The sequence below is a fragment of the Neoarius graeffei genome, chromosome 8 (assembly GCF_027579695.1).
Source record: "Neoarius graeffei isolate fNeoGra1 chromosome 8, fNeoGra1.pri, whole genome shotgun sequence".
In the NCBI taxonomy this organism is placed as follows: domain Eukaryota; kingdom Metazoa; phylum Chordata; class Actinopteri; order Siluriformes; family Ariidae; genus Neoarius; species Neoarius graeffei.
Window position 1 is genome coordinate 81,901,722 of NC_083576.1, and position 26,132 is coordinate 81,927,853.

The window sequence follows — 26,132 nt, forward strand, 5'->3', positions numbered from 1 at the left end:
CCAAGCAAAAATGAAATTCAATACGTTATTGACCTGCGCGCAAAACTCCACACACTCACACCTAACCCAGGAGAATTTGCGGCAGGCCCAAGAATGGCAAACCCGCCTGTACGACAAGGGTACGCGCCTTAGAGAGTTTGCACCGGGAGAGAAAGTACTCGTACTGTTGCCCACATCGAGCTCTAAATTAGTCGCCAAGTGGCAAGGACCCTTTGAGGTCACATGGTGAGTCGGGGATGTCGACTATGAGGTAAAGCGAACGGACAGGGTGGGGCGCTACAGATTTACCACCTCAACCTACTCAAACTCTGGAACGAGGAGGTCCCCGTGGCATTGGTGTCGGTGGTTCCGGAGAAGGTGGAGCTGGGGCCGGAGGTTCAAAAAGGAACATTAGCATCACGTCCCTCTCCGGTCCCCTGTGGAGACCACCTCTCCCCGACCCAACTCGCGGAGGTTGCCCAGTTGCAGACCGAGTTTTCGGACATGTTCTCACCCCTGCCCGGCCGCACTAACCTCATAGAGCACCACATTGAGACGCTCCCGGGGGTGGTAGTGCGTAGCCGCCCTTACAGGTTACCCGAACACAAGAAAAAGGTGGTTCGGGAAGAACTCAAGGCCATGCTCGAAATGGGCATCGTCGAGGAGTCCCACAGTGACTGGAGCAGCCCGGTGGTCTTGGTACCCAAGGCCGACGGGTCGGTCTGGTTCTGTGTGGACTATAGAAAAGTCAACGCGGTGTCTAAATTTGATGCGTACCCAATGCCTCGTATTGATGAGTTGCTCGATCGGCTAGGCACGGCTCGTTTTTACTCGACACTGGATTTAACAAAGGGTTATTGGCAGATCCCCTTGACTCCATTATCCCGAGAAAAAACGGCCTTTTCCACACCGTTCGGCTTACACCAATTCATCACACTTCCTTTTGGGCTGTTTGGGGCGCCCGCTACGTTTCAGCGGCTGATGGACAGGGTCCTCCGCCCCCACGCCACCTATGGGGCCGTGTACTTAGACGATATCATTATTTATAGTAATGACTGGCCGCGGCACCTACAACACCTGAGGGCCGTCCTTAGGTCGCTGAGGCGGGTGGGTCTCACGGCCAACCCGAAGAAGTGTGCGATTGGGTGGGTGGAAGTACGGTATCTGGGCTTCCACTTGGGCAACGGGCAGGTGCGTCCCCAAATTAACAAGACTGCAGCGATTGCGGCCTGCCTGAGGCCCAAGACCAAAAAGGGGGTGAGACAGTTCCTGGGGCTGGCTGGCTATTATCGTAGGTTTATACCTAATTATTCGGACGTCACCAGCCCACTGACTGATCTGACTAAAAAGGGGTCACCAGATCCGGTCCAGTGGACGGAGCAATGCCAGCGGGCTTTTTCTAAGGTTAAGGCTGCACTGTGTGGGGGGGCCACTTTTACACTCCCCTGACTTTTCTCTCCCCTTTATGTTGCAGACGGATGCGTCAGACAGAGGGCTGGGGGCTGTTTTGTCCCAGCAGGTGGAGGGGGAGGATCGCCCCATCTTGTACATTAGTCGCAAGCTGTCGGTGCGTGAGGGGCGCTACAGTACCATCGAGAAGGAGTGCCTGGCGATCAAGTGGGCGGTCCTCGCCCTCCGGTACTACCTGCTGGGACGCCCTTTCACCCTTTGTTTGGACCACGCGCCCCTCCAGTGGCTCCACCGCATGAAGGATGCCAATGCGCAGATCACCCGTTGGTATCTGGCACTCCAACCCTTTAACTTCAAGGTGATCCACAGGCCGGGGGCGCAGATGGTCGTGGCGGACTTCTTCTCCCGTCAAGGGGGGGGGAGTCGGATGCGGGCCGGACGGCTGCCCGGCCTGAGTCGGGCGGTGGGGGTATGTGGCAGCGGGGGCGTGGTCTAGCATCGGTCTGTGACAGGAGGGCAGAGTCGGGGAAGTTAAGTGGCAGAATCACTGCACCTGTTAATTAATGTTTGTGTGTCTTCCCAGTGACCGCGCCCTATTTAAGGAGAGAGAGTGAGAGCAGAGGGAGCTCTCTCGACAACCAGATGGCTGATGTGTGTGCGTGTGTCTGAGTGTGTGTTTGCAACTGCGAAGTGCAAATAAAAGAGAGTTTTGTGAGATCAGTTCTGTCCTGCCATCCTTCTGTGCTCCACCCACCTACATGGACTGCTACAATAATGCTCTTGTAATGTTCAGAAAACATGGAGTGCTATAACAGTCTTAAAATGTTACTAATACATTCCTCACTATATTAACGTTCTGGAAAGATTTGTGTTTTCATACAACTAAAATAGCCTCAATGAGGCTGTAGCTCATACCAGCACTGTTGTTGTGTGTGAGTTTGAAGTCTGATCAATCCTGTAGGAGAAGTAACAATTTTTGTGAAATTGCATAAGTATGACCCCTGTGTAACCGCATCCATGGCAGGTGGCACCACCTGGTGAACAATTCTTGTTGGAATATGTCTTTAGAGTCTTCTGGGTGAGTTTCAGTGAAAACGTCCCAGCAGTTTATGAAGAGTAGTGTTTAATGTGACGATTCACCCAAAAATTTCAGACTACCGTAATATGTTACATATGACAGGTGGTGCCACCATCTTGACATTTTTTTTTCCACACCAATCTGGGGAACATTCCATATGAGTTTGATCAAAATATGATCACTCCTGTAGGAGGAGTAACCCCCCTCTGTAGCCGCATCCATGGTATGTGGTGCCACCTGGTGAACAATTCTTGTTGGAATATGTCTTTAGAGTCTTCTAAGTGAGTTTCAGTGAAAACATCCCAGTAGTTTACAAAGAGTAGCTTTTAATGTGACGAGCCATCTAAAAATTTCAGACGTCCATAAAATTGTAAATATGACAGGTGGCGCCACCATCTTGACAACTTTTATACACATCCACCTAGGGAGCATTGTATGCAAGTTTGATCAAAATCCAATCAATCCTGTAGGAAGAGTAGCGATTTTTGTATATTGTGGACGGACGACGACGGATGGATGATGCGTGATCGCATAAGCTCATCCAGCCTGGCCTATGGCCGCATAAGCTAAAAATGTTGCACAAATGTTGTACGGACATTAGAAATATTAGCTAATGATGATCTTACAAGGCCCAGGAAAATTGACAGTTTGAATGTTCTAGAAATCGAAACCATAGCTTAAGCCACAGCTTTCAGATAAAGTTTTGCTCATCTTAAGCTGGTTATGTTAATGATTAAAAAAGAAATGTGTCTGTTTGGAGGTAAGGTTAGCTCAAAATAATAATAATAATAATAATAATAATAATAATAAGCCCTGTGATGACCTGGCGACTTGTCCAGGGTGTACCCCGCCTTTCGCCCGTAGTCAGCTGGGATAGGCTCCAGCTTGCCTGCGACCCTGTAGAACAGGATAAAGCGGCTAGAGATAATGAGATGAGATAATAATAATAATAATAATAATAATTTTAACTTATATAGTGCCTTTCTCACACCAGAGGTCGGACAATTACAAAAATAAATCAATAAATTAGTTAATTAATTAATTGATTAATTTAAAATATCCTTGCTCTGGCAGTTTCAAATGCCACACCCACTTTTGCACCATTTCACTCACAAATGATCCATATGCCAATGAATATACCAGTAAATTACACTATTATCAAATATTTGGGTTCATGTGCCCTTTAATTACATTTAGAAACATGTCATTCACGTAATGTTTTGGTGTCCTCCTTAAGTCATTAAACTGAAGGAGAAACATTAATTTTTTTATTTAAATACCTTTTCTTGTTGCGAATGATCTTTATGGCCACCATCTCATTTGTCTTATGATCCAGACATTTGAGGACCTGTCCAAAAGATCCCTTCCCAATCACTTCCAGGACCTCGTAGCGGTAGGCGATATGGTCATGAAGGATCTGCACACACATCATATATGGAAGGAGAGTCGTGTCTTAGTTATGGATAGCCAAAGCACAGCTATTTCAGTCTACATCTGGCAAGAAGACTATAGGGCCTATTTTTGTAATCATAGTGCAAAAGCAAAAATAAGGCATACACTCTCGGTGTTGAGGTAGCACAGTGGGTAATGTTACTGCCTCACAACTCCAGGGTTCCTGGTTCAAGCTCGACCTCGGGTTACTGTCTGTGTGGAGTTTCATGGTCTTCTTATGTCTACATCCTGGTGTTCTCTGGTTTCTGCCCACCTCTCAAAAACATGTCAGTAGGCAGAGTGGTGAAGCTAAAGTACCCTAGGTATGAATGGTGTCCTGAGATGAACTGGCTTTCCATCCAGGGTGTATTCCTGCAACCCCCAGTGTTTCTAGTAAAGACTCTTGGATCCATGAAAACCCTGGAAATGAATGCTCTTGGTGCAGCAAGTATATATTGGTAGATTATATTTTTGTGACCAGTTTTGGGGTGGTAATCTGGCTTTACCAAAAGGTTAAGTGATAGCCAATCAAAACAATCCTCAATGTTAGTGGTAGAAATAACTTACTGGCTGACATAGAATTCAAGAAATACACAACATGGCCAAAAGTATGTTGATCCCTGACCATCACACCCAAACCTTCCTCAAACTTTGTGGTTCCACAAAGTTGGAAGTGCACACCCATCCATCCATTATCCATAACCGCTTATCCTGTGCAGGGTCGCAGGCAAGCTGGAGCCCATCCCAGCTGACTATGGGCAAGAGGCGGGGTACACCCTGGACATGTCTTGAGTCTGGTTCCTCTTGAGGTTTCTTCCTCATGTCATCTGAGGGAGTTTTTCCTTGCTACCATCACCATAGGCTTGCTCATTGGGAAAAGACTAAGGATAGACTAGGGATAAAATTAGCTCATATTTCAAGTCACTAAAATTCTGTAAAGCTGCTTTGCGACAATGTCTATTGTTAAAAGCGCTATAAAAATAAACTTGACTTGTCGCCATATCATCACAGGGCTGACACATAGAGACAAACAACCATTCACACCTACGGTCAAGTTAGAGCCACCAATTAGCCTAACCTCCATGTCTTTGGACTGTGGGGGAAACCAGAGAACCCAGAGGAAATCCACGCAGATACAGGGAGAACATGAAAACTCCACACAAAGGTCCCTGTCGGCCACTGGGCTCAAACCTAGAACCTTCTTGCTGTGAGGCAACAGTGCTAACCACTACACCATCATACTGCCCACTGGAAGTGCACAATTGTATAGAATGTCTTTGCTGTAGAATCAGGATTTCCTTTGACTAGAACTTAGAAACCCAAACCCAGTCCAGCATCACAATGCCGCTGTGCACAAAGCGGCATGAAGACATGATTTGCCAAGGTTGGCGTGGAAGAACTTTGGTGTCCTGAACAGAGACCTGACTTCAACCCCACTGAACACCTTTGGGATGAACTGAAATGCCAACTGCATGCTAGACCTTCTAGGAAACACATATGGGAAAGGTGTTCGTACATTTTTGTTTAGGCCATATTGCACATGTTTGGCAAAGTATATATGTGTAAGACCTTCTATTGATCCTATGAATTGTAATTAATGATGTTCAATGTGGGGCGCACGGTGGTGTAGTGGTTAGTGCTGTCGCCTCACAGCAAGAAGGTCTGGGTTCGAGCCCCATGGCCGGTGAGGGCCTTTCTGTGCGGAGTTTGCATGTTGTCCGCGTGGGTTTCCTTCGGGTGCTCCAGTTTCCCCCACAGTCCAAAGACATGCAGGTTAGGTTAACTGGTGACTCTAAATTGAGCGTAGGTGTGAGTGTGAATGGTTGTCTGTGTCTATGTGTCAGCCCTGTGATGACCTGGTGACTTGTCCAGGGTGTACCCCGCCTTTCGCCCGTAGTCAGCTGAGATAGGCTCCAGCTTGCCTGCGACCCTGTAGAAGGATAAAGTGGCTAGAGATGATATGAGATGTTCAGTGTGCTATAGGCACTATTAGGACAGTCTTAAGAGATAGTAATGTTCTAACCAATGTTCATATCCAACCAAATTAGCAACACCCAGTGTTATACCAGTACTCATCTCATCTCATCTCATCTCATCTCATTATCTCTAGCCGCTTTATCCTTCTACAGGGTCGCAGGCAAGCTGGAGCCTATCCCAGCTGACTACGGGCGAAAGGCGGGGTACACCCTGGACAAGTTGCCAGGTCATCACAGGGCTGACACATAGACACAGACAACCATTCACACTCACATTCACACCTACGGTCAATTTAGAGTCACCAGTTAACCTAACCTGCATGTCTTTGGACTGTGGGGGAAACCGGAGCATACCAGTACTGCTTGCACAAAAAACATAGATCTGGCAGTGCACACCTTACATTCTGCATTTCCCGATTACTAGCACCTGCTTCTTATTTTCACACTAAATAAGAACTGTTTAAAAAGGACCTTCTCGGTTTGAGAGTTGCCCAAAAGAAAAGTGTTCATCCTACTATCTAGAGATTGCAAGTTCAATCACAGCAGACAGCGTCCCTTGAGTGGGAGTCCAAGAGAGTGGACCTGTAACCCCTGCCCTGTAATTCAAAGCCTAGACCACTCAGCTTTAGTGGAGTGGAGTAGAGTGGAGTGGAGTTGAGTTAATCAGTGGTAGATGTGGTTGAATCAATGGACAGTAGTTGGGCTAGTTGTGGTGGCTCAGTGGTTAAGGCTTTGAATTGCAGATCAAAAGGTCATATGTTCAAATCCCAACATCACCAAAACTGTGATGGTTGCATCCTTGAGCAAGACCCTTAATCTTCAGTTCAGTTGTATCCTGGATCTGCTCAATTAGCAAATATACTGAAATCATAGTATGTATGATATTACAGTACTTTATTGTAAATATATTTTACAGTTGGTTTACAATTCTTTACTAGTAAACCAAGGTGCCAGCAAGTTACTATAAAATTTTACAGCTTTTTTTTTGAAAGATGTATAAAACTGAGACAAAAAAGGACACCATTCTGCCTTCCATATAACTGTCCCATTTATTATTTCCAGGCTGAGACTAACCGACTGATCAACTCTTGAACTGTCTGGATTAGTGCTCTGAGGGATGAACATATGCTGTACGAATTGGTCCAAACTTGTAAATAATGCAGAAGGCACATGGTTAACACGGCGCATTCATGGATTAGAGTTCACATGAGTGTTGAGGGTCTGGCAGGACATTAGCAAGTCTTGTGTTGTAATGAAAGTTTTTTATTTCTCTCACGAAGTTGAGTTCAAGGTCACTGTGTCAAGTCAGTACATAGTGGTTTGTGTAGTCATTAGGTTCTGTCATAATTTCAATCAAATTAATGTCTAAACTCTTAAAGTGAACAAGAAAGATTCACAAAAGGAAAATACACCTTAAATCACATCTTGATTTGAGTTAATGTTGTTAAATTAGTGCCTCTTTCACCAAGGAACTAAGTAATGGTAAAAGAAAAGTTTAGCAAAGGCTAACTAAGAACAGCATTATTCCTAATCTCTCATGTGTTAGCTAGCATGATAGCATGATAATAACCCTGACAATACAAACAATGCTAATAGCTAGCTGTCACTGTACAAACTGTAAAGATAAATACAAAGTGTATGTAGCTGTAGATAAATTACCATGACAGGGATTAGATCTCATTCTAGCTCTCATATCTGATAAAGTTTAGAATTGCTAGGAATTCAGAGAGAGTCCTTGAAGCTGTGTGATGCTCAAAAGACATTCTGGCTAAATTATGCATTTACACCAATCAGCAATAACATTATGACCACTGACAGGTGAAGTGAATAACATTGATTATCTCATTACAATGGCACCTGCCAAGGGGTGGGATATATAAGGCAGCAAGAGAACAGTCAGTTCTTGAAGTTGATGTATTGGAAGCAGGAAAAATGGGCAAAAAAAAAGGACCATGGGGGAAACCAGAGCACCTGGAGGAAACCCACAGAGACACAGGAAGAACATGCAAACTCCACACAGAAAGGCCCCCTGTCAGCCACTGGGCTCAAACCCAGAACCTTTTTGTTGTGAGGTGACAGTGCTAACTGCCGCCCAGGACCATAACTACATAATATATAGATTTAGGCACTGCCTAAAAGCGGAGCTCCCATCTGTTTCTGGGTTGTAGAATTTTCTTATATCATAGCCAGTCTCTTTTATTTCTTTACTGGCTAGCACTGGCCACTAGGCGGTGTGTATGACTGGTAATTACTAACACTGGCCACTAGGCGGTGTGTATGACTGGTAATTACTAACACTGACCACTTGGCGGTGTGTATGACTGGTAATTACTAACACTGGCCACTAGGCGGTGTGTATGACTGGTAATTACTAACACTGGCCACTAGGCGGTGTGTATGACTGGTAATTACTAACACTGGCCACTAGGCGGTGTGTATGACTGGTAATTACTAACACTGGCTACTAGGCGGTGTGTATGACTGGTAATTACTAACACTGGCCACTTGGCGGTGTGTACGACTGGTAATTACTAACACTGGCCACTAGGCGGTGTGTATGACTGTAATTACTAACACTGGCCACTAGGCGGTGTGTATGACTGGTAATTACTAACACTGACCACTAGGCGGTGTGTATGACTGGTAATTACTAACACTGGCCACTAGGCGGTGTGTATGACTGGTAATTACTAACACTGGCCACTAGGCGGTGTGTATGACTGGTAATTACTAACACTGGCCACTAGGCGGTGTGTATGAGTGGTGGTACACGTACACTGACAAACCACAAAAAATCGACTCGATGGGTTTACCATTTTTTCTTAGGTATGGTGCTCTGCTGGAGCTCCACTAATAATAATTAATTAATTAATAATTATTAAATCATTATCATAATGAAACATGGGGAAGCCATGGCCTGATGGTTAGAGAAGCAGCTTTGGGACCAAAAGGTCATCGGTTCAATTCCCTAAACCAGCAGGAATGGCTGGCATACCCTTGAGCAAGGCACCAAACCCCCAACTGCTCCAAAGGCTGCTCTGGGTATGTTGTATGTCGCTCTGGATAAGAGCATCTGCTAGATGCCTGTTAATGTAAAGTAAACGAACTTTGAGATCATGAGATACATTAACCCATGATCATGAGAAACAAAATATTTAACTTGTGATCTTGAGAAAATGGCATTTAAAAAAAATATATTGCAAGCACTGCTGTTCTTAGGTTTCATAAAAATTTTCATCAATTTTGTTCAGATTTAGGTCACAGCAACATCTGAGGGGGTTTCCCAGACCCTCAATGCATATAAAGAGTGTATGTCATGTCATGACCCTGTGTACCTTCAGGTAGCTGCCATGCTCATCATCATAGCCTGAATTCTGCGCAGATCCCTGACAGCCCTGGATCTTCTTGGTATCTAAGCCCAGATACCAGATCTCAGTGTAGTCCATAATCTCCTCTTGCTCGTACTCTGTGAGCTGGCTCTGAAAGTGCTTCAGTGCAGCTGTTAGGCAAGAAGCAAAGAGAGAAGATGTAAAGAAGATATAAATTCTGCTGAATCTCTGTGTTTATCTGGGGTGTTTAAGACTTCTTTTGAAATACCATGATGGCAGGGGAGATCATTATTAACTCCTGTCAGTTTCGAGAGTTATTGTAGTTATATTTAACCATTATTCGGCGAAGGTGAAGTGAATATCGATGAATAATAAGCGAGACAAAGTCAAGGTTATTATTCACTGATATTCACTGAGCCTGAGGCAGATAATTGTTTTAGTATAAATACACAGTTAATTATTATTTTTTTAAAATTGTATTAAAAAATAATTTATTTCAATCTTCGAAATTGGCATGCAAATATAATAAAGGTACAGCATAGACTTGTGTCACTTATCTATGCCGACTCACATAAAAGACTGTTTTGAAATTGATAAAATAAATCACAATCCCACCTTACCTTTGAATAGTTTTAGACCAAACTCCGTAGCATCTCTAGTGCTTCTAGGAATAGCATTTACTGTACTTTTATCATTTGTAATTCTTCCTCATTTGGTGATTGCCTGCCATTTTGCCGAGTCGCTCGAGGTGATTATCAAGAAACAGTCAGAATTTCTTGACCAGTCAGCACACTCGATTTTCTATAATCACCTCCATATTTATACTAATCTGTTATACGTAACTATTTAGTTATAACTAGTCAATCAAATTAAACTGGGTGATTATATTGAACGGGTGGAAAGAATGTTCTAGTCATTTGTTCATTTTCTAGTCTCAAGGTCATAAACCTAAAAACAATAATAATAATAATAATAATAATAATAATAATAATAATAATAATAATAATAATAATAGGAGTCATCAGAAGATGACATATCCCCCCGGCCCCCACATGAAACCCCACTCCAAATTTTCCTAAATTGAATTGGTTGCCATGGAAATACAGAAAAAATAAAAATCACAGAAACCCCAAAATGTCAAAAGGCACAACTCCTGTAGTCACTTAACATAACTGTGAGGTTTCGTGAAAAAATTCCTAATAGTTTTTGAGTTATGCTCCAGAAACTAAAATGTTTACAGACGGACGGACAGATGGACTGAGCGATAGCTATAACCCCCCACATTATATGCCGGGGGGATAATAAAATTTATTAGGCACAGGGTTTCAAAAGCTGACACTTGTTTACATGAAAGCTGTGCATAACATAAATATAAATGAATGGCAAATATATAATAACAAATAGAATAAATAAAAATATAATAATGTGGATAAAAATATTAAAACTGATAGTGATTTCTACTGACAATGGAAACTTTAAGAAATAGTGTGGAAATTATAATAACTTCGAGGGTTTAGTACGATTGGAACAACTGGAATTTTAAGTAAACTAAGAATATTACTGTTCAAACCATCCACAATGTTTGAATCCTTTACCCCAGTGTGACTAATGTGAGTTTTGTGAGTGGAAAGTTCAGAATAAAAACTTCATCTGGTCTGAATCAATATATATTTGCCTAAAGTGCTTTGTTTTCCCGCCGCCATCTTTGTTGGAGGAGGTTATGTTTTCATCTCTGTTTGTTTGTCTGTTCCCAACATAACTCAAAAAGTAATGAATGGATTTTGATGAAATTTGCAGGAAAGGTGAGCCATGGGCCAAGGAACAATTGATTAGATTTTGATGCAAATCTGGATATGTATGTGGATCCAGGATCCAGCTATGTATGCAGATCCAAGATTTTTTTTTGTCTTTTCCCAATGTAACTCAAAACATATTGAATGGATTTTGATGAAATTTGGAGGAAAGGTGAGCCATGGGCCAAGGAACAACTGATTAGATTGTGATGTATATCCGAATATGTGGCTTGGCGGAGGTATGCTCTTTACCAAGTGCCCTTCTAGTTTAATATTTGGATTTCTTGGGCGTCCTATGTAATTCTTTACCCTGCCTTCAAAAGGTCTGAAACTAAGCAACTGACTGCTCCAGTTCATTTGAGATTGAACTTTCTTGATTTAATGATTTACTTACTACAACAGGTCACATAGCTTAACTAATGAGTAGCAACGATGACAAACCAACATTCAGGAAGCCTTACAGATGAAGTGACACAGATTTTTGTCTTTGTATTTTATTTACTGGACTAGCGACGGTTTCTTTATGATCTCAAATAAGCCATAAATGAAAATTTGCATCAAATCATAGTCAGCTGAGGGACTAGTACCCACTGAGGTTTAAAAAAAAAAAGCATAATCAAATGTTATTTTGCCATTTAATGCCATTGTAATACAGTTCTAATATTGTTTCTATAGTAACAGCTCATTCACAAGGACTTATGGCAGAACAAACATGTGTTAATTAACAAGGAAAAACTGACACTAAATGTTGCTCTAGTGAAGTTTTTTACGTAAAGACATGTTTATGGAACATTCATGGAAAGAATCTCCAGTGTCAGTGTTTTGAGGTAACGTTGTGTTCCTTCAAATTTGTCCTCCTAGGGAAAGTCTTCAAGACAAAAGAATTTGTGCTCTGTGGCGTCTTAGTTACGTGACAAACTGTATTTGACGTTCCACGACATTAACTGTAATTTTAAACAAATAAAAAGTATGATGTGTAGCACTTTAATAAATAATAATAATAATAATAATAATAATTAAAAAAACACTGGCAAGTTGTTCAGGGTGCTGCTATAGATAAATGAGAACGTCAATGATGGCGTAGCTCACTCTGGCCCTGTCCAGTCCAGAAGGAACAATCTAAAGTGGGCCACCTTGCACAATAAATGTTGCAAGCTATATACACTATATACAAGCTATATATAGACGCTATATACAGCCTAGGAATACCAACCTATTTGCCAGAAAGAATCCAAAACAGTGAGGAATTGACCGAGAAGAAGCAATTTTTGTTGAACTGCTCATTAAGGCTTAATTAGTCCATAACGTCATTAATAATTGTTATCAAGCAAATCTGGGTGGAAGTTATATGCACCCTAGGTACCCCTACCTTCATGCCAGAAAGAATCAGAATCGGTGAAGAATTGAGGGAAACGAAGCAATTTGTGTGGAAACTGCTCATTAGGGATTGATTAATTACTCCATATCTTCATTATTAATTGAAATTATGCAAATTTGGGTAGAAGCTATATGCACTCCAGGCAGACCTACCTTCCTGCCAAAAAGAATAAAAATCAGTGAAAAACTGAGAGAGAAGAAGCAATTTTCATGAAATGTGGACGATGCCGGACTGATGATGGACTACACATGATGGCATAAACTCATCAACTGTCAGCCAGATGAGGTAATAATTACCCTTGAAGTGGCAACAGGAACTCATTTATTATTTTTCTATAACAACACACACTTATTTAATTACGCTGATTAAGATGTCACAAGACATCTAAATTGCACTATAATACAGTACTACTGACCTGTTGGTGACATGGGTAACCGCTGTCCCTCATAAGTCCTGATCTTCTCAAACTTGTTGATGATGCTTCTGGTTAGAGACTCTGAGATGTTGTCAACAGAGGAACCAAAACGTGCTGGGAACTGCGGCCTTGGCCTCTCGCGCTCCTCCTGAACATTAGTAAAGTTCACTAAAGCAAACAGGCTGTGTAATTGATGGTCAGATCATTTGCAAAAATTCTCAACAAACACAAGTTTCTAAACAAGAATGCATGACCTTCAGATTGTGTAATTTGTACATTATTCTCTGAGGGGTGAGAGCAATGTTTCAGATGGATAGGACACTAGGCTGTTTCTGAAGATGCTCTGTTTCTTACTTCTTGTGCTTTGGTATGATGTCAGAGTCTGAAAACCAACACCAGTCTGCTGGTTTCTGACTAATTGCTGACGAAATTCTAACAGCCTGGTGCCATGACCCGGACAGCACATTAACACCTCTTTGGTGAGTTATGCCATTATTTATAAACCAAAAGAAAGGAGCCAGTGAAATATCACTGCATGCTTTTTCAGAGCTCCACAGTCTGTGTCCAAGATCAGTGTTTTCACTTGCAATAACATTAAAACACTTACAAACTAACAATAACAAACTAATACTAGTCAGAAAAACAGTAAAAGTATGTGAATTAAATGACGAAATAAGTCTGATCATCAGTATTCATTTTTATAATTCGTTATTTTGTCTTTTAAGCATTTGCCTACATTATTTGTTGTTTGTCATGGAGAAATATTTGTTAGTTCTAGTAGTTACAGTACAGTAGTTATTTGTTCATTATTCAACCTTGGTAATTATACTTAATTGCAGTATCATTCTCTCACCTGAGTCACATCATGAAAAATCAGGCAAAGAAACAAAAATACCAACTCCATAAGATAACCAGGACAGACTAAAATACCTGCTTAAATGATAAAATGATTAGCAGATTATAACATCAAAACTTTCACTTAAAAAAAAAAATAAAAACAGCGACATTGTGATCAGCTTGATTTTTCCTTCGATTGTGTGTTATCAAACCCATTTCAATAAATTCATTTCTGCTACTTTCACTCTTCATTTACAAAGGCGTGAATGTGCTTTCATCATTAATGTACCCCTCCATCAAAGAAATAACCAGAAGGGAACTCAGAGGAGTATATACCTCCACCAAGCCACATATCTGGATTTCTAGTCAAAATCTAGTTGATTGTTCTTTGGTCCATGGCCCACCTTTCTGCCAAATTTTATCAAAATCCGTTCATTACTTTTTGAGTTACATTGGGAAAAGACAAAAAAAATCCTGGATCTGCATACATATTTGGATCTTGGATCCACATACATGTCTGAATTTGTGTCAAAAATTAATCAATTGTTCCTTGACCCATGCTCCACCTTTTTACCAAATTTCATCAAAATCCGTTCACTACTTTTTGAGTTACATTGGGAACAGGCAAAAAAAATCCTGGATCCGCCTACATATTTGGATCCTGGATCCACATACATATCTGGATTTGCATCAAAATCTAAGCAATGGTTCCTTGGCCCATGGCTGAAGTTTCCTTCAAATTTCATCAAAATTAATTTACTACTTTTAGAGTTATGTTGGGAAAAGTAAAAAAAAAAAAAATCTTGGATCCACATAAATAGCTGGATTTGCATCAAAATATAAGCAATGGTTCTTTAGCCCATGAACCACCTTTCCTCCAAATTTGATCCAAATCCATTCACTACTTTTTGAGTTACGTTGATAAAAGGCAAAAAAAAAAAAAAAATCCTGGATCTGCATACACTACCGTTCAAAAGTTTGGGGTCACCCAGACAATTTTGTGTTTTCCATGAAAAGTCACACTTTTATTTACCACCATAAGTTGTAAAATGAATAGAAAATATAGTCAAGACATTTTTCTGGCCATTTTGAGCATTTAATCGACCCCACAAATGTGATGCTCCAGAAACTCAATCTGCTCAAAGGAAGGTCAGTTTTATAGCTTCTCTAAAGAGCTAAACTGTTTTCAGCTGTACTAACATGATTGTACAAGGGTTTTCTAATCATCCATTAGCCTTCTGAGGCAATGAACAAACACATTGTACCATTAGAACACTGGAGTGATAGTTGCTGGAAATGGGCCTCTATACACCTATGGAGATATTGCACCAAAAACCAGACATTTGCAGCTAGAATAGTCATTTATCACATTAGCAATGTATAGAGTGTATTTCTGATTAGTTTAAAGTGATCTTCATTGAAAAGAACAGTGCTTTTCTTTCAAAAATAAGGAAATTTCAAAGTGACCCCAAACTTTTGAACGGTAGTGTACATAGCTGGATCCTGGAACCACATACATATGCAGATTTGCATCAAAATTGACTCAGTTGTTCCTTGGCCCATGGCTCACCTTTCCTCCAAATTTCATCAAAATTCATTCACTACTTTTTGAGTTACGCTGGGAAAAGCCAAAATAAATCCTGGGTCCGTATAGATATTTGGATACTGGATCCACATACATATCCGGATTTACGTCAAAATCTAAGCAACGGCTCCGTAGCCCATGGCCCACCTTTCCTCCAAATTTCATCGAAATCTAATTGCTATTTTTTGAGTTACATTGGGAACAAATGACCAAATAGAGGCGAAAACATAACGTCCTCCAACAAATTTGGCAGAAGTAAATAAACTCCTGTTTGATCCATCAGAGGACATGACTTTGACAAACTAATTTCACAGAGCAAATGTTCCTTTGATTGAGCCAAAATCCCATGTTTTTACTCTAAAAAAATTGGTAGTGTTCTCTCACCTGACTCTGCTGGACGTTCTGCACCAGCTGCTTGACGATGTTGGGTAAGGTGCCATCAGATTGGTGGAGAAGTTTACAGTTGGTCACCACCACCTGTTTCGACGGTGGGTCGAGTTGAGGTAAAGTGCCAGTCCCTGTCCCACATTTCTATAAACACACATTATACATTATACATGGAGACTTTTTGGCTTTACAAACACAGGGGTGTAGTGTAGCAGGGCCAGGCCGGAAGATTATACCACTTTTCAGAATTGGGGTCCAAAGTTAATACAAAGAGATTATTTTATATTCAATATAAACACAACACAACTTGAAATGAGCATGTGTACTCCTGAAAATATATGTTCCCTCATCAGGAAGAGCATGGAGAGGTATCACGGAAACTGCACAGAATAGCATGCATGCACCAAAAAGAAATTACATTTTGTTTTTTTCAGTTTTTGGCTGAAATAGTCATACTGACGGACATTTTACTTTCAAATTTTCCATCTACAGCACTTCATCTGGTCTGTTCCAACAAGTTTAATCCCAGGTGAAGACTGCTTTAGACAGTTATCATTTGATCACAGATTTATAATAAAAGGACACCTACGTACTGTATATCCCACTAGTAAATGAACAATTTTTGCTATTTTATTTTATTTTTGTCAGCTTAGTTTTATGGAATAATGTCCTATTGAAATGACTGACATTTAAGCAATAATGTGTTATTATTACCTTGTAATTATTTAAATAATTAATTAATTTTTTTTAAGTTATTTGCAACAGTACAAAAGTGTACGCATAATTATTATCTCATCTCATCTCTCATTATTATTACTGTCATTAAAATCATATTATTTTATTTAATAACTAAGACCCAATGACGGGCGGCATGGTGGTGTAGTGGTTAGCGCTGTCGCCTCACAGCAAGAAGGTCCTGGGTTCGAGCCCCGGGGCCGGCGAGGGCCTTTCTGTGTGGAGTTTGCATGTTCTCCCCGTGTCCGCGTGGGTTTCCTCCGGGTGCTCCGGTTTCCCCCACAGTCCAAAGACATGCAGGTTAGGTTAACTGGTGACTCTAAATTGACCGTAGGTGTGAATGTGAGTGTGAATGGTTGTCTGTGTCTATGTGTCAGCCCTGTGATGACCTGGCGACTTGTCCAGGGTGTACCCCGCCTTTCTCCCGTAGTCAGCTGGGATAGGCTCCAGCTTGCCTGCGACCCTGTAGAACAGGATAAAGCGGCTAGAGATAATGAGATGAGATGAGATGAGACCCAATGACTGTAAATAACAACATGGATAGTGTAACGCATCTAAAAAGTGATGTGATGACAGGTCTAGCGCCCCTTCTGGCTGGCTCCAGTATAACACATAGCTCCACCCATCTTCATGTGTATCATCCATCCATCCATCCATCCATCCATTATCTGTAGCCGCTTATCCTGTCCTACAGGGTCGCAGCTCATGTGTATCAGTGACAAAATATCCAATTTTCCATGTCACTTTTCTTGTTTAAACTGTCTTTCCACTTTTTACAGTGTCTAATTCAGACAGTTACTTTTATTTATTCTGATATCTACACTTTTTTATTTAGCCTCAAAAATAGATTTTAAAATGTTATTCTGTAATATCAGAAGAAGATGTAAATACACTTGGGAATGAACTGATTGACAGCCGTGGTGATGCACTGGACTTTGGTATTTGGAGAAGGGGGCGGGGCCTAACAAAAGATTAGGAGTACCTGACTTTATCTCTCGTATCTACTGTGTGGTGGAGGAATTTTGGCTTCATCTGTATAGAAGGGAAGGCCATAGAACTGCATTGTCCATGTTTTTTTTTTTTTCACAGTTGTTGCTATAAATATTATAGTTTATATTTATAGTGGCACTCCGTCAGTAATTGGTGTAATTTTATGACATAACAGGGCTGCTGGAGACATAGTAATTGTCTATGAATGAGTCCATGAACGTTCATTTTGAAGATTTACTGACGTGAATAAATTATTATTATTATTATTGTTGTTGATATAAATTATTATAACATCTAAAAATAAATATTGCAAAAACTACTACTACAACTAGAGCATAATAATAATAATCATTGTCATCGTTGTCATTGTCATCATCGTCACTGTCATCATCATCGTCGTTGTCATCATCCTTGTCATCGTCATGATCGTCATCCTTGTCATCGTCATCGTCACAATCATCAGCAGCATCAGCATCGTTGTCAGTGTCATTATCATTGTCGTTGTCATCATCATCGTCGTCGTCATCATCGTTGTCATTAATGTCATAGTCATCATCATCATCATCATCATCGTCATTGCCATCATCCTTGTCATCATCGTGATCATCCTCCTCATCGTTGTCATCATCCTCATCATCATCCTCGTCATCATCATCATTGCCATCATCGTCGTCGTCATCATCATCGTCATTGTCGTCATCCTCATCCTCATCGTCATCATCATCGTCGTCGTCATCATCATCATCATTGTCATATCATCACTGTCATCATCATCATCATCATTGTCGTCATCATCATCATTGTCTTCGTCATTTGTCCATTCTACTTTACATATCTGTTTTATTCTTACTTTATAAAATGTTATTCATCCACAGCATTGTGCTGAAACACAGTATGCCAAGACTGAATAGATACGACTAATGGATCTGGCTTAAACGTCATGACTTCTAATAAACGTACGTTCTCTCAGCTCACCGGCCAAGCGGACTACGACCCGAGTGACTCGGCCCCCTGCAAAGAGGGTGAAATTTCAACACAGGGTGATGGTGAGAGAGGAATAAAAGCAAAAGAGTGATCTGACAGGGACTATCATTGTCTACACTGTAAAAGAGCTGAATAAACTCTTCAGCCTCTCAACCTCTGTGCGCTGACCTGCTTTCCTGATGTGCTATATTTAGACTGCCTGCTTATCTAACAGTATCTATTGTAGATGTAGACCTGCGGTTCTCTGCATACCTTTTTAGCTCAGCAGTTTTACAGACAAATGATGCATCCAAGGATTTGGCTAAACTGCAGTAGTGGTGATCGTTCACTATGTCGTTTAATAATATAGAAGTGACCAGCTCCTTTTGGTCTGAAATTTGGTCATTTTGCTGACGAGCTTTTCTGAATTCCGAAAATAAAATGTGGGCCAACATATCACACAGTGAGTCTTGTGTGTTTTTTTCTCTTCTTCTTCTTCTTCTTCTTCTTTCCTCTTACTCAAAGATTCAATCTCGAACTTCGAGCTGAACAAATTTCTGGGCTGAAGAAAAAAAAGGAGCAATCCTATCTATAGATCCACTTGATATTTAATCTCATGTGTTCCAGGCCCGCTGCAGATATCTGCCAACTTGATTATGATGCATAGAGACAGAAGCTAAATTTAGTGCCGACCACGTAAGCCGGTTGAGCACAGTAACACAAACACGAGGTGTAAACAAGAGGCGCTCATGTGCTGATCATGAGTGCATTAAAACCAAATTCAGGTCAATGGATTGTGACAGTAAGAAGCTCTGCGTGACGTCCGTGTCGTGTTTGTGATTCATGTGGCTGATGTTTCACTGATTACAGGCTGTTCATGAGAAGCTCGTCTAACAACTGTACCACTTATGGCACGTCGTACACAGCATTAAATACTTAAAAGCACAAATTTTACTTTAAAAATTAAATTACAAATATGTGGGCGGCACGGTGGTGTAGTGGTTAACGCTGTCGCCTCACAGCAAGAAGGTCCTGGGTTCGAGCCCTGGGGCCGGCGAGGGCCTTTCTGTGTGGAGTTTGCATGTTCTCCCCGTGTCCGCGTGGGTTTCCTCCGGGTGCTCCGGTTTCCCCCACAGTCCAAAGACATGCAGGTTAGGTTAACTGGTGACTCTAAATTGACCATAGGTGTGAATGTGAGTGTGAATGGTTGTCTATGTCTATGTGTCAGCCCTGTGATGACCTGGCGACTTGTCCAGGGTGTACCCCGCCTTTCGCCCGTAGTCAGCTGGGATAGGCTCCAGCTTGCCTGCGACCCTGTAGAAGGATAAAGCGGCTAGAGATAATGAGATGAATGAGATGAGATTAAATTTGTTTCCTCACTCATACACTACTGTATATAGCTGCCAAGTACGAGTAACTCCTTCATGAATTATATTTAAACCTCAGACTTTGAGAATGAAATGTGAAAGCCTCGTTAAACAGGAAGTGATGTATAACAAATAACTCTGTGGTCGAGTATTCAAACACATTTAAAACTCAAATTTACTCGACAACATCAGCTTAATAATATTTAACATTTTCTGTATTATGCTAAGGACCACAAACTAGTCAGCCAACTAGAAAAAGTAATAACCAAGCAAATATAATGTATTTAAAATGTTTAAAATGCATAGCTTCCTATGGTTTAAGTCTTGAGTTCAAATGACTTCCTATTAAATTCACTTCAATTTACTTTTAACAATAGTCACAAAGTAGCTTACCACAAATCGGGATGTATAGTAGCTCTGTATATTCACTATATATTCGATCCAAATTCACTGGATATGAGCGATTGTGCACTCTGATTGGCTACTCTACTACTAGGATATTGGCTCATATACTGTGTGTAGAGAAAAGCAAAATGGTGGAGCGTGTTGCTGAAGCAACCGAGAACGAAATAAAAACTCTACTCAAAAACAAAACCTCAAAAAATACAAAAAACCGCAACAAAATATGGAGTGAAAGTATTTTTTGGTAAGAACGTATCTTTTTTAAAAGTTTTCAAGAATTATTATTATAGCTTTTTATTTCACAAATTGCTCCTGTCATTTCGCCGTTTTGTTTACGTTCTTCGTCTTTAAGCATTAAAATTTGTTGAATTTTTTTACACTGGTTCAAAAGCTCAAAAGAAGTTTGAAAATTACAGAACTGAAATGTCCAAGGAAGAATTAAATAAAGCTATGGTCTAAAGCTATTCTATACCTCAGCACGACAGCAAGACGGCACTTTCTACAAAAAACAACATGAAGTCAATTTGTGCAGCCATCGAGAGGATTTTAAGAAGTCCGCCGAAGCGGAAATGATTTGGTCGGACATTTTGTATAAAGTTTTTATTTATCGAATTTGCAAAAAAAATTGAATTAAAAAAACGCTCTGGTTTTTTTTTTTTTTTTGCTCTGACCCCTCCTAGAACTGCCACCTTATTGTGGTGGAGGGGTTTGTGTGCTTGAATGATCCTAGGAGCTATGTTGTCGGGGGTATTATGCCCCTGTCAGGGTTTCCCAAGGCAGACAGGTCCTAGGTGACAGGCCAGACTAAGAGCAGTTCACCAAAACCCCTATGGAGAAAAATCTGAGGACTGTGACGTCGCCCGGGATGACGCAGCCGGGGCCCCACCCTGGAGCCAGGCCCGGGGTTGGGGCTCGTATGCGAGTGCTTGGTGGCCGGGCCTTTGCCCATGGGGCCCGGCCGGGCTCAGCCCGAAGAGGTGACGTGGGCCCGACCTCCTGTGGGTTCACCACCCACAGAGGTAGCAGTAGGGGACTGGTGCAATGTGGATTGGGTGGCAGTCGAAGGCAGGGGCCTCGACGACCTGATCCCCGGACACAGCAGCTGGCTGTTGGGACATGGAATGTCACTTCGCTGGGGGGGAAAGAGCCTGAGCTTGTGCGGGAGGTTGAGAGGTACCGGCTAGAGATAGTCGGGCTCACCTCCACGCACAGCTTGGGCTCTGGAACCCAGCTCCTCGAGAGGGGCTAGACTCTCCACTTCTCTGGAGTCACCCGTGGTGAGCGGCGGCGGGCTGGTGTGGGCTTGCTTATAGCTCCCCAGCTCAGCCGCCATGTGTTGGAGTTTACCCCAGTGAACGAGAGGGTCGCCTCTCTGCGCCTTCGGATTGGGGAGAGGGCTCTTGCTGTTGTTTGTGCCTACGGCCCAAATAGCAGTATAGAGTATCCGGCCTTCTTGGAGTCCCTGGGAGAGGTACTGAGGAGTGCTCAGACTGGGGACTCCATTGTGCTACTGGGGGACTTCAATGCTCATGTGGGCGATGACAGTGACACCTGGAGGGGCGTGGTTGGGAGGAGCAGCCTCCCCGATCTGAACCCGAGTGGTGTTTTGTTATTGGACTTCTGTGCTAGTCACGGTTTGTCCATAACAAACACCATGTTCGAGCATAGGGGTGTCCATAAGTGCACGTGGCACCAGGACACCTTAGGTCGGAGGTCGATGATAGACTTTGTAGTCATTTCATCTGATCTCCGGCCCTATGTCTTGGACACTTGGGTGAAGAGAGGGGCTGAGCTGTCAACTGATCACCACCTGGTGGTGAGTTGGATCCGCTGGCGGAGGAGGAAGCTGGACAGACCTGGCAGGCCCAAACGTATGGTGAGGGTCTGCTGGGAACATCTGGCCGAGCACTCTGTTGGGGAGGTCTTTAACTCCCACCTCCGGGAGAGCTTTTCCCAGCTTCCGAGGGAGGCGGGGGACATTGAGTCTGAGTGGACCATGTTCTCTACCTCCATTGTGGACGCAGCTGTTTGGAGCTGTGGCCGCAAGGTCTCCGGTGCCTGTCGTGGCAGCAATCCCCGAACCCGGTGGTGGACACCGGAAGTAAGGGATGCCGTCAAGCTGATGAAGGAGTCCTATCGGGCCATGTTAACCTCCAGGACTCCCGAGGCAGCTGACGGGTATCGGCAGGCCAGGCGTGCTGCAGCTCGGGCAGTTGCGGAGGCAAAAACTCGGAACTGGGAGGAGTTCGGGGAGGCCATGGAGAAGGACTATCGGTCGGCCTCGAAGAAATTCTGGCAAACCGTCCGGCGCCTCAGGAGGGGGAAGCAGTACTCTGCCAACACTGTTTACAGTGCGGGTGGGGAGCTGTTGACCTCAACTGGGGACATTGTCGGGCGGTGGAAGGAATACTTTGAGGACCTCCTCAATCCTACCATCATATCTTCCACTGAGGAGACTGAGGCTGATGACTCAGAGGTGGACTCGTCCATTACCCAAGCCGAAGTCACTGAGGTGGTTTGCAAGCTCCTCGGTGGCAAGGCACCGGGGGTGGATGAGATCCGCCCTGAGTATCTCAAGTCTCTGGATGTTGTGGGGCTGTCTTGGTTGACACGCCTCTGCAACATCGCGTGGCGGTCAGGGACAGTGCCTCTGGAGTGGCAGACTGGGGTGGTGGTCCCTCTTTTTAAGAAAGGGGACCGGAGAGTGTGCTCCAATTATAGGGGAATCACACTCCTCAGCCTCCCAGGGAAGGTTTACTCCAGGGTACTGGAGAGGAGAATTTGACCAATAGTCGAACCTTGGATCCAGGAGGAACAATGCGGTTTTCGTCCTGGTCGCGGAACACTGGACCAGCTCTATACCCTTCATAGGGTGCTCGAGGGTTCATGGGAGTTTGCCCAACCAGTCCACATGTGTTTTGTGGATCTGGAGAAGGCATTCGACCGTGTCCCCCGTAGTATTCTGTGGGGGGTGCTTCGGGAGTATGGGGTTCGAGGCTCTTTGCTAAGGGCTGTCCGGTCCCTGTACGAATGGAGCAGGAGTCTGGTTTGCATTGCCGGCAGTAAGTCAGACCTGTTCCCAGTGCATGTTGGACTCCGGCAGGGCTGTCCTTTGTCACCGGTTCTGTTCATAATTTTTATGGACCGAATTTCTAGGTGCAGCCAGGGGCCAGAAGGAATCCTGTTTGGGAACCACAGGATTTCATCTCTGCTTTTTGCGGATGATGTTGTCCTGTTGGCTTCTTCAAACCAGGACCTTCAGCATGCACTGGGGCGGTTTGCAGTCGAGTGTGAAGCGGCTGGGATGAGAATCAGCACCTCCAAGTCCGAGGCCATGGTTCTCGACCGGAAAAGGGTGGCTTGCCCTCTCCAGGTTGGTGGAGAAGTTCTGCCTCAAGTGGAGGAGTTTAAGTATCTCGGGATCTTGTTCACGAGTGAGGGAAGGATGGAGCGTGAGATCGACAGGCGGATCGGTGCAGCCTCCGCAGTGATGCGGTCGCTTTACCGGTCCGTTGTGGTGAAGAAGGAGCTGAGCCAAAAGGCGAAGCTCTCAATTTACCGGTCGATCTACATTCCGACTCTCACCTATGGTCATGAGCTTTGGGTAATGACCGAAAGGACAAGATCGCGGATACAAGCGGCCGAAATGAGTTTCCTTCGCAGGGTGGCTGGGTGCTCCCTTAGAGATAGGGTGAGAAGCACAGTCACTCGGGAGGAGCTCGGAGTAGAGCCACTGCTGCTCTACATCGAGAGGAATCAGCTGAGGTGGCTCGGGCATCTTTTTCGGATGCCTCCTGGACGCCTCCCTGGGGAGGTGTTCCAGGTATGTCCCCCCGGGAGGAGGCCCCGGGGAAGACCCAGGACACGCTGGAGGGACTATGTCTCTCGGCTGGCCTGGGAACGCCTCGGTGTTCTTCCCGAGGAGCTGGCCGAGGTGTCTGGGGAAAGGGAAGTTTGGGCTTCCCTGCTTAGACTGCTGCCTCCGCGACCCGGTCCCGGATAAAGCGGAAGAAGACAAGACGAGACGAGAAAAATGTTCTTTCTCTCAAAATCCAGTGAATGTGGATAGAATAAACATGCCTTGTTGGCTATCAGCTCATGTACAACTCAATTTTATGGAATAATTGTTTTATATATATATATATATATATATATATATATATATATATATATATATATATATATAATGGCACTGTGAGCTGGCCTAGTGATTAGCATGCCCATCTCTCAATTGGGTCAGGTCATACCAAAGACCATCATAGAAATGGTACCTACTGCCGTGTGGCAAGGCACGCTACAATACAGGTGCGAGTGCGGGAGTCAAACTTTTGTAGTTACCAGAGGACTGTAACCCAAGCTATGTAATAGGCGAGAGGCCAAGGGCTATAGAAACGGAGTTCAGCACCATCCTATGCACCTTAAGGGCCTGGTTAGTACTGGGACAGGAGACTGCCTGGGAAAATTAGGATATACAGGGTGTTTCAAAAAAAATTTATATTATCTGAGGTGTAAATATCCCAGAAACTACATAATCTAGGCAAATGAAACTGAACAGGCTTAATGTTGAGCAATATAAGATTTATTCCTCAAAATTTGAATGAGAAATTGAAAGGTATGTGGATTCCATGAACAATTTCACAAATTTTCAATATGCACGCCGCCTGAGACATGGCACACGTCAAGTCGGTAGTTCAGCTCCTGCCAAACATGCTGCATCATGTCTTTGGTAACAGTCTTTTCTGGTAACAGTGCATTTTTAGAGAATTCTCTCATAAATGCACGCTGCACAGTCTTGTTCGACGGCGTTCGAGCATACTCTAACACACAAAATGCCTTTTCTTTTCCAAAAGTCAAAGTCCTTCCCGCACCACTCATGGCACGTTTGGTGGCACCAATCTCCATTTCGTAGCCCTCAGTCTCTCACCTATATTACATAGCTAGGGTTACAGTGGGGGGCTAGTCCTCTGGTAATCGTGAGAGTTTGACTCTCCACTCGCATTGCAGTGTGCCTTGCCAGAAGGCACCATTTTTACGATGCTCTTTGGTATGAGCCGACTATGAGTAGAACTCCCGATCTCCCGATCAAGAGGCAGACACACTAACCACTAGGCCACTCGCTGGTCTTTTCTTTTCCAGTGAATAGCATTTCTATACCTAAAAAGATAAAAACAAAAAACATTAAACATAAAATTTTCACCTGTTTCCACACAAGCTGTTAAAATTTGAGGTCAATTGAACAAGAATTGGCAAAGTTATTAGATTGTGAAATGATATCAACATTTTTTGAAAAACCCTGTGTAATGGCATTTAAGGTCCTACGCTACATATGCCAAAACAATGACATTTGAAATTCAGCCACAGAAAAACTCGGACTGGATGACTGAAAGATCTATTTTTCCATTCTCAAGATTTATATTGTTTATTATATTTATTTAGGGGTGGCACGGTGGTGTAGTGGTTCGCGCTGTCGCCTCACAGCAAGAAGGTCCGGGTTCGAGCCCCGTGGCCGGCGAGGGCCTTTCTGTGCGGAGTTTGCATGTTCTCCCCGTGTCCGCGTGGGTTTCCTCCGGGTGCTCCGGTTTCCCCCACAGTCCAAAGACATGCAGGTTAGGTTAACTGGTGACTCTAAATTGACCGTAGGTGTGAATGTGAGTGTGAATGGTTGTCTGTGTCTATGTGTCAGCCCTGTGATGACCTGGCGACTTGTCCAGGGTGTACCCCGCCTTTCACCCGTAGTCAGCTGGGATAGGCTCCAGCTTGCCTGCGACCCTGTAGAACAGGATAAAGCGGCTAGAGATAATGAGATGAGATGAGATATTTATTTAGATTTTAAAATAAACTATGAAAAGCATCATGTTTTCTACATCCAGCCACACAAGTGATTCTTTTTCCAATTTTCTGCCATATTTTGTCTTTTGCAAAATCCTACTCACCAGCAAGGGCAAAAGATAACACATATTTCCTCCGAGACATGTGAAACCAGTCAACATTTTCTTGTCACACATGGAGGCAGCATAAGACACATGGAGGAAAGTGCTATCTACCCTCTTCCGCATACATGAGCTCACAGATGACCA

The 26,132-nt window shown here is 43.1% G+C and overlaps 1 protein-coding gene across 1 annotated transcript in view; it reads right to left on the reverse strand.

Annotated features, from left to right (window-relative positions):
* dyrk4 (dual-specificity tyrosine-(Y)-phosphorylation regulated kinase 4) overlaps positions 1 to 26,132 on the reverse strand; it is a 95,484-nt gene that overhangs the window by 45,164 nt on the left and 24,188 nt on the right. The window contains exons 4-7 of the mRNA XM_060928346.1: positions 15,596 to 15,742; positions 12,790 to 12,937; positions 9,210 to 9,373; positions 3,748 to 3,884 (exon numbers count right to left, since the gene is read on the reverse strand). Of these exons, the coding sequence (XP_060784329.1) occupies positions 3,748 to 3,884; positions 9,210 to 9,373; positions 12,790 to 12,937; positions 15,596 to 15,742 (596 nt within the window). The remainder of the gene's footprint in view (positions 1 to 3,747; positions 3,885 to 9,209; positions 9,374 to 12,789; positions 12,938 to 15,595; positions 15,743 to 26,132) is intronic.